Source organism: Hyla sarda, assembly GCF_029499605.1.
Source record: "Hyla sarda isolate aHylSar1 chromosome 2 unlocalized genomic scaffold, aHylSar1.hap1 SUPER_2_unloc_9, whole genome shotgun sequence".
NCBI classification, from domain to species: Eukaryota; Metazoa; Chordata; class Amphibia; order Anura; family Hylidae; genus Hyla; species Hyla sarda.
The window spans coordinates 356,290-365,922 of record NW_026607616.1 but is presented as its reverse complement, the minus strand read 5'-3'; the positions used below and the strand labels follow the sequence as shown (position 1 = coordinate 365,922).

General features: G+C 36.4%; 1 protein-coding gene across 1 annotated transcript; it reads right to left on the bottom strand.

Annotated features, from left to right (window-relative positions):
- Positions 1–3,167: 3,167 nt before the first annotated feature.
- LOC130298409 (uncharacterized) lies at positions 3,168–4,337 on the bottom strand. Its single transcript, XM_056551327.1, has 2 exons — positions 3,978–4,337; positions 3,168–3,891 (listed from the first exon to the last, which is right to left on the bottom strand). The coding sequence occupies exons 1-2, from the start codon at positions 4,100–4,102 to the stop codon at positions 3,291–3,293; spliced, it is 726 nt and encodes a 241-aa protein (XP_056407302.1). The 5' UTR covers positions 4,103–4,337; the 3' UTR covers positions 3,168–3,290.
- Positions 4,338–9,633: the final 5,296 nt, after the last annotated feature.

Below are 9,633 nucleotides of genomic sequence, written 5' to 3'. Positions count from 1 at the left end.
TCCAATCTAAAAAAAAAGCTTCCAATCCCCAAAAAAGTTTTAATAAAGTTTTTCATTTTGTTTGTATTGATATTTATATGAGTGTAGGTCTGTTTATGTATGTGTGCATGCAAGCAAGAGGGGCTGAAACGTCGCACTGTTTGACATGTGGAATAAATAGTTATTTTTTGGATATTTGGAGTGCCGCACCATTTTTGAAGTTATCAATTGGCTGTGATCGAGCCTGAGGAGCTGGCACCCGCCTACTGTGGTAAAGTAGTGCTGCATTTTTTCGACATTTATATATATATATATATATATATATATATATATATATATATATATATATATAAAACACACGCGTGTGCGGTGTGAGTTTGTGCTTTAGGGTGCACACTCCTCTACACCCCTCTGTCACCCATGTACACTCCTCTACACCCCTCTGTCACCCATGTCCACCCCTCTACACCCCTCTGTCACCCATGTCCACCCCTCTGTCACCCATGTCCACTCTTCTACACACCTCTGTCACCCATGTAAAAAAAAAAAGAAAAAAAAGTTTGGCGCCTAATAGGTTTGTTTTGCAGGTTTAACGGTGAAGAATTGTGGGTGGAAGAAATCGTGATGATGGCCCAGACCAGATGGAGAAGAGAAGGCAACGATGCAAATTAGAGAAGACGTCATTGGTGAGTTGCTGTATAAAGCAGCACTTTAAACTACATACTCACTGATAAATAGATATAGTTCATTGCGTTTTTTACCGTTTTATCCTTTTTTTTTTTTTCCGCTGCTCGTCAACCTCGGTAGCGGTGCCCCGTGGAAAAATTTTTTCCAAGGTGTGCCCCGACCCGAAAAAGGTTGGGAAACACTGGTATATAGCATACATTCATATATATGGGATACAATACAGGAATATGGGTGCACTACTGTGGTAGATGTAAACAATACATTGGCTATCCCTCAACACTGATGTTAAAATTGAGACATTCGCCAGTGTATCCTTATATGAAGGACACACCAGAGCCCGCACACCAACGCCAAGGTTTCTCAAATTGGTGCGAGACCTAACGCTAATCCTACCTGTGCTTGATAAGCAAAACAGGGGCCAGTGGGCAATTACGGCAGCATTCGGTTGACTCACAACTTCCTCCCAGATACCCTCCAGCGTGACTGAGCACACATGCAATGGGAGGAGGGAGGCAAGCTGCAAGCCCCACCTGAGTTGGCTAATATGGGTGCCTGGCCTCACAGGTGCTACCTTAATGCTGCCTTGTAGATATTCAAGGAGCATTAATGTTGGAGTTTACACACCTCCAAATATAAAATTTAAACAAACAACAAAAAACGTGGTCTCAAATGGCTGGAGGTGCTCAACCCCAAATGCGGTTGTGCATTTTTACTGGGGGAGCAGATCCTGCCCTTGTAGTCCGTTGCTAGGGGCGATCCCCAGCATAAAAATGCATACAATGGAGGATGCCTGCAGCGGACTACAAGTGCCACAAGTGTGGTCAGTATATAGTATACATTCATATATATGGGGGTCAGTATATAGTATACATTCATATATATGTGGGTCAGTATATAGTATACATTCATATATATGGGGTCAGTATATAGTATACATTCATATATATGGGGGTCAGTATATAGTATACATTCATATATATGGGGGTCAGTATATAGTATACATTCATATATATGGGGGTCAGTATATAGTATACATTCATGTGTGGTCAGTATATAGTATACATTAATATATATGGGGGTCAGTATATAGTATACATTCATATATATGGGGGTCAGTATATAGTATACATTCATGTGTGGTCAGTATATAGTATACATTCATATATGGGGGGCAGTATATAGTATACATTCATATATATGGGGATCAGTATATAGTATACATTCATATATATGTGGTCAGTATATAGTATACATTCATATATATGGGGGTCAGTATATAGTATACATTCAAATATGGGGGTCAGTATATAGTATACATTCATATATATGGGGGTCAGTATATAGTATACGTTCATATATATGGGGGTCAGTATATAGTATACATTCATATATATGGGGGTCAGTATATAGTATACATTCATATATATGGGGGTCAGTATATAGTATACATTCATATATATGGGGGTCAGTATTTAGTATACATTCATATATATGGGGGTCAGTTTATAGTATAAATTCATTTGTGGGGACAAGTATATAGTACATTTTTATGTGGGGTCATTATTAGTGTTGAGCGGCATAGGCCATATTCGAATTCGAGATATTTCGCGAATATATGGACGAATATTCGTCATATATTCACTTAATTTGCATATTCGTAATATTTGCGATATATTTTCGCATAAACAAAAATTTGCATGGGCGAAAGTTACCATATGTGAAAAATTTGCATATGGGAAAATTTGCATATGCAAATTTTCCCATATGCGAAAATTTGTACGCCAGGTAACACAGCAGTATTAGAGCCTTCTTTACACCACACAAGCCTGAAGCAGAGAGGGATGATCACTGTGATGTGTAATGTGAAAAAATAAACAATATTCGTAATTTCGAATACATAGTGCTATATTGGTGAATATTCGCAAATTCGCGCATTGCGAATATTTGCGAGCAACACTAGTGTTGACCACCAGACGAAGGGGCAGCCGACACGCCCCCTCAAAAAAAGCGCTATGGCAGAGCCAGAGATATCCAAAGGCAGCGCTGCATCAGTCCCCCAAAAAATGTGAGTTCCTGGATTTAAATATCTATATTCAGGATGGCTGTTCGCATACTGCCAACTATTTTAAGGAGGTGGATGCAAACAGATACCTCGACTTTAACAGTTGCCATCTTAAATAATGGAAGAAGAACATTCCATTAGGTCAAATGAAAAGAATCCGAAGGAATTGTTCTTCCACACAAAAATACCTACAACAACTAGAGAACCTGGAGGATCGTTTTAAACAAAAAGGGTATCCCAAACCCCTTATACAAGGAGCACGCCAGAGAGTGGACGAAATAGAACAAAGTGCTTGCTTGAAAAATAATAAACAGGGTAATGCAGAGGGGGGTTATAATGATGAATTTGATTCTGTTTTTCTAACTAGGTATTACACTTCACACACCAATATTTTTTTTAAATTTTTTTTTATTTTTTTTTGTATAGGTAATATCACCAGCTCATATTATTGTGTCATGATTACTGGCACCATATGTAGTCCCCCAGTTATTCTTCTTTAGATGTTTTCCGTGTCCTGTGCAGTATCTCTCCCAGAAGTCCACTTGATGGCCCCCGTGGTGGTCTACACCCCGAAGTCATCAATTTTTACTCTAAGAGAGAGTGTGCAGCTGTTTCTGGAGACGGTCAACAATAACCTCTGCATGGTGGAATAATAGGTCACGATGTTTATCAGGATCAGTAGAAGCATCACCCACTCGATGATTATGATGGGGATTTCACGGATCTCGTCCCAGTCTTCATCATTATGGAATAATTCCTTTAATGTTTCATATCCAAAATAGAAAACTACACAGACAAAAGTCAGACCACAGCAGGTGCATCTACTATGGTGGATGACTTTTTTTGCTCCTGGTAATTTATACATCTGGATGGACTGCCCAAGGTAGTATAAGGCTTCACATGTAATGGAAATTATCGTGCTGACAAAGTGTATCCTGGGATATTCTTCGGGGGACAATACATGCATAACAGCTGTGGAAAAACAGGAGGCCCACACAATGGCCAGCAGGATCCTCTGGATCAGGACCTGATGACCCCTGAACTCTTCAGTATGCATAACCATATACTTATAAATAAGAAAGGTTAGTACCAAAGTGCCAATGGACGTCCCTATGAATCCAATTCTGAATAATATGCTTTCGGGAAAGACATTTCCCACGTCACTGTGAAGGAAAAGAAACCAATGTTATTATGGATATTTCCTCACTCCCAACCCATGAAATAAGAATCATGTGCTTGTTTATCTTACCTGATGCTCATCAGTGGCGAGGCTGCATGGCCGAGGACGACCGTCATGATGTAGCTGGTGGCAAGCCAGGCCGCACACCAAAACGCCAACAGGAGGGGGACGAACCCCAGTCCTTTTAGCTCCATTTCAGACAAGTAGAAAAAGAAGACGCTAATCTCACTATTCTCACTAATCGCACTGGAACAGACTGAAGGCTCGGGCGGCTGTCAGTGGGATGTCAGGCCTCCAGCTGTCTATGACATCACATGTGACATGTCAGAATGACTGCTTGTTTCTTTGAGCTGCCATGATTTAGTATCTGCTATAGACAGAACCTGATGTTTTTACTATGGACCTTACAGACCTCAGAACCCAAGTAATTAGTGCAGGGGCTCCATTTTGATCATCTCATATTTCACATTATTTGAGTTCCAGGGCTCAGACACATTTGCACCCGCTATAGCAGTGGTCTTCAAGCTGTGAACCCCCAACCGCTGCAGAACCACAACTCCCAGCATGCCCAGACAGCAACTTTGCATAAGGAAATAGTCTAATTAAACTTTTCTTATATATAGAATCCCTGAAATCTCCAATCTCTCCTTTTATTGCTTTATGATCTGTGTTACTTATTTGTAAAAAACAATGTTTCTGATTGTCTTCCCCCCACACACTTATGGGCTATCTCTTCAAACGACTTTATTTGACCTAAAGCGTATAATTGATTTACATAAATAAGCCCCTTTTCATCCAAAAGAGTGAATCTTTAATTTTAAGGAATTCTTTAAGTGCTTTATTCGACCATAATGAAGTAAAGTCAAATCTCCATGTGATTTTAAACATATTTTAAGTTCCTCCCATACTTAATTATATAGATATGCATGGGTGTAGTGAGTATCCCAGCTTCCAAAATCTCAAAAATATCCTTATAACGACCCATTAGGGTATGTTCACACTACAGTGTGTGAATGGAATCTCCGCTCGCTGAATTCAGTGAGCAAAGATTCAGACTGGCAGCCGGCGGCGGCGGTAGGACCGGGCGGCACTGAGCCGTCACCATTGACAGCTATGCAGTGCTCGCGGACTTCCGTGCAAAGAATGAACATGTTCTTTCTTTGGGCGGAACAATTTCAGTGGCGCTGAAATTCCGCAGTGTGAACGGGTCTCACGGAAACCCATTCACACTAATGTTAAGTTCACACCGCGGAATTCGGCTCTCGGAATTCCGCCCGTGGAATTCCGCGGGAATTCTGTAGTGTGAACATACCCTAAGAGAGAAAAAATAGGACTACATTTTCCCTCCTTCTCATAATAGTCTGCAATTTTTGTGCTAAAAAGTACCTAAAAAAAAAAAAAAGTGCCCAACCCCCATCGTGCTCAGCTAACGTTAAAGAAACATATTTCATTCTCGTGCTTTCCTGCCCCAAAGTAGTGAATTTAATAAAGAAATAAGAGCTTGGAACCATTTTTCTGATATCCATACAGTATAGAAACATAGAATGTGTCGGCAGATAAGAACCAATTGGCCCATTTAGTCTGCCCAATAATCTGAATCCTATCAATAGTCCCTGGCCCTATCTTATATGAAGGATAGCCTTATGCCTATCCCATGCATGTTTAAACTCCTTCACTGTATTTGCAGCGACTAGTGTTGCTCACGAATATTCGCAATTCAAATTTTAATCGCGAATATAGCATATTCGCGAATTTGCGAATATTGCAAATATAGCACTATATATTCATAATTACGAATATTCGCTTTTTTTGCGCATATGTGAAAATTTGTGCGCATATGCGCAAATTTGCGAATATTGAGCCCTCCCTTCATTAATGGTATAGAGAACTGTGACTAGTGCATCAACTCTGTGATTTTTTGCCCAATAAAACCAATAGGGTAATTGTGGTCTATGGGGATCTCACTGCATGTAAGATAAGCAGGACCGTCTCGGCAGTACAGTGGGATGGGAGACCGTCACTGGTTCGAGTCCCAGGGTGGACAGTGTTACAGTGTTGTGGTTAAACTTTACTTTCCTGGAAAAGCTGCTGAGTTGCCCATAGCAACCAATCAAATTGCTTCTTTCATTTTTCAGAGGCCTTTTCAAAAATGAAAGAAGCGATCTGATTGGTTGCTAAGTATATAGTAAACATTCATATATGTGGTCAATATATAGTATAAATTCATATATATGGGGGGAAGTATATAGTATACATTCATATATATGTGGGTAAGTATATAGTATACATTCATATATATGGGGGTCAGTATATAGTATACATGCATATATGGGGTCAGTATATAGTATACATTCACATATATGGGGGTCAGTATATAGTATACATTCATATATATGGGGGTCAGTATATAGTATACATTCATATGTGTGGTCAGTATATAGTATACATTCATATATGGTGGTCAGTATATAGTATACATTCATATATATGGGGGTCAGTATATAGTATACATTCATATATATGGGGGTCAGTATATAGTATACATTCATATGTGTGGTCAGTATATAGTATACATTCATATATATGGGGGTCAGTATATAGTATACATTCATATATATGGGGGTCAGTATATAGTATACATTCATATATATGGGGGTCAGTATATAGTATACATTCATATATATGGGGGTCAGTATATAGTATACATTCATATATGGGGGTCAGTATATAGTATACATTCATATATATGGGGGTCAGTATAAAGTATACATTCATATATATGGGGGTCAGTATATAGTATACATTCATATATATGGGGCTCAGTATATAGTAATCATTCATATATATGGGGGTCAGTATATACTATACATTCATATATGGGGGTAAGTATATAGTATAAATTAATTTGTGGGGACGAGTATATAGTATACTTTCATATATATGGGGGTCAGTATATAGTATACATTCATATATATGGGGGTCAGTATATAGTATACATTTATATATGTGGTCAGTATATAGTATACATTCATATATAAGTGGGTCAGTATATAGTATACATTCATATATATGGGGGTCAATATATAGTATACATTCATTTATGGGGGTCAGTATATAGTATACATTCATATATATGGGGGTCAGTATATAGTATACATTCATATATATGGGGGTCAGTATATAGTATACATTCATATATATGGGGGTCAGTATATAGTATACATTCATATATATGGGGGTCAGTATATAGTATACATTCATATATATGGGGGTCAGTATATAGTATACATTCATATATATGGGGGTCAGTATATAGTATACATTCATATATATGGGGGTCAGTATATAGTATACATTCATATGTGTGGTCAGTATATAGTATACATTCATATGTGTTGTCAGTATATAGTATACATTCATATGTGTGGTCAGTATATAGTATACATTCATATGTGTGGTCAGTATATAGTATACATTCATATATATGGGGGTCAGTATATAGTATACATTCATATGTGTGGTCAGTATATAGTATACATTCATATGTGTGGTCAGTATATAGTATACATTCATATGTGTGGTCAGTATATTTTATACATTCATATGTGTGGTCAGTATATATTATACATTCATATGTGTGGTCAGTATATAGTATACATTCATATGTGTGGTCAGTATATAGTATACATTCATATGTGTGGTCAGTATATTTTATACATTCATATGTGTGGTCAGTATATATTATACATTCATATGTGTGGTCAGTATATAGTATACATTCATATATATGGGGGTCAGTATATATTATACATTCATATGTGTGGTCAGTATATAGTATACATTCATATGTGTGGTCAGTATATATTATACATTCATATGTGTGGTCAGTATATAGTATACATTCATATATATGGGGGTCAGTATATAGTATACATTCATATGTGTGGTCAGTATATAGCATACATTCATATGTGTGGTCAGTATATAGTATACATTCATATGTGTGGTCAGTATATAGTATACATTCATATGTGTGGTCAGTATATTTTATACATTCATATGTGTGGTCAGTATATAGTATACATTCATATGTGTGGTCAGTTTATAGTATACATTCATATGTGTGGTCAGTATATAGTATACATTCATATGTGTGGTCAGTATATAGTATACATTCATATATATGGGGGTCAGTATATAGTATACATTCATATATATGGGGGTCAGTATATAGTATACATTCATATGTGTGGTCAGTATATAGTATACATTCATATATGTGGTCAGTTTATAGTATACATTCATATATATGGGGGTCAGTATATAGTATACATTCATATGTGTGGTCAGTATATAGTATACATTCATATGTGTGGTCAGTATATAGTATACATTCATATATATGGGGGTCAGTATATAGTATACATTCATATATATGGGGGTCAGTATATAGTATACATTCATATATATGGGGGTCAGTATATAGTATACATTCATATGTGTTGTCAGTATATAGTATACATTCATATGTGTGGTCAGTATATAGTATACATTCATATGTGTGGTCAGTATATAGTATACATTCATATGTGTGGTCAGTATATAGCATACATTCATATGTGTGGTCAGTATATAGTATACATTCATATGTTTGGTCAGTATATAGTATACATTCATATGTGTGGTCAGTATATAGTATACATTCATATGTGTGGTCAGTATATAGTATACATTCATATGTGTGGTCAGTATATAGTATACATTCATATGTGTGGTCAGTATATAGTATACATTCATATGTGTGGTCAGTATATAGTATACATTCATATGTGTGGTCAGTATATAGTATACATTCATATGTGTGGTCAGTATATAGTATACATTCATATGTGTGGTCAGTATATAGTATACATTCATATGTGTGGTCAGTATATATTATACATTCATATGTGTGGTCAGTATATATTATACATTCATATGTGTGGTCAGTATATAGTATACATTCATATGTGTGGTCAGTATATAGTATCATTCATATGTGTGGTCAGTATATAGTATACATTCATATGTGTGGTCAGTATATAGCATACATTCATATGTGTGGTCAGTATATAGTATACATTCATATGTGTGGTCAGTATATAGTATACATTCATATGTGTGGTCAGTATATAGCATACATTCATATGTGTGGTCAGTATATAGTATACATTCATATGTGTGGTCAGTATATAGTATACATTCATATGTGTGGTCAGTATATAGTATACATTCATATGTGTGGTCAGTATATAGCATACATTCATATGTGTGGTCAGTATATAGTATACATTCATATGTGTGGTCAGTATATAGTATACATTCATATGTGTGGTCAGTATATAGTATACATTCATATGTGTGGTCAGTATATAGTATCATTCATATGTGTGGTCAGTATATAGTATACATTCATATGTGTGGTCAGTATATATTATACATTCATATGTGTGGTCAGTATATATTATACATTCATATGTGTGGTCAGTATATAGTATACATTCATATATATGGGGGGCAGTATATAGTATACATTCATATATATGGGGGTCAGTATATAGTATACATTCATATGTGTGGTCAGTATATAGTATACATTCATATATATGTGTGGTCAGTATATAGTATACATTCATATGTGTGGTCAGTATATAGTATACATTCATATGTGTGGTCAGTATATAGT

Coding starts and splice junctions, on each gene's coding strand:
- LOC130298409 (XM_056551327.1), bottom strand. CDS start 4,102: ATGGAGCTAAAAGGACTGGGGTTCGTCCCCCTCCTGTTGGCGTTTTGG. Junction 3,892..3,977: donor TCGCCACTGATGAGCATCAG/GTAAGATAAACA, acceptor TTTCCTTCACAG/TGACGTGGGAAATGTCTTTC.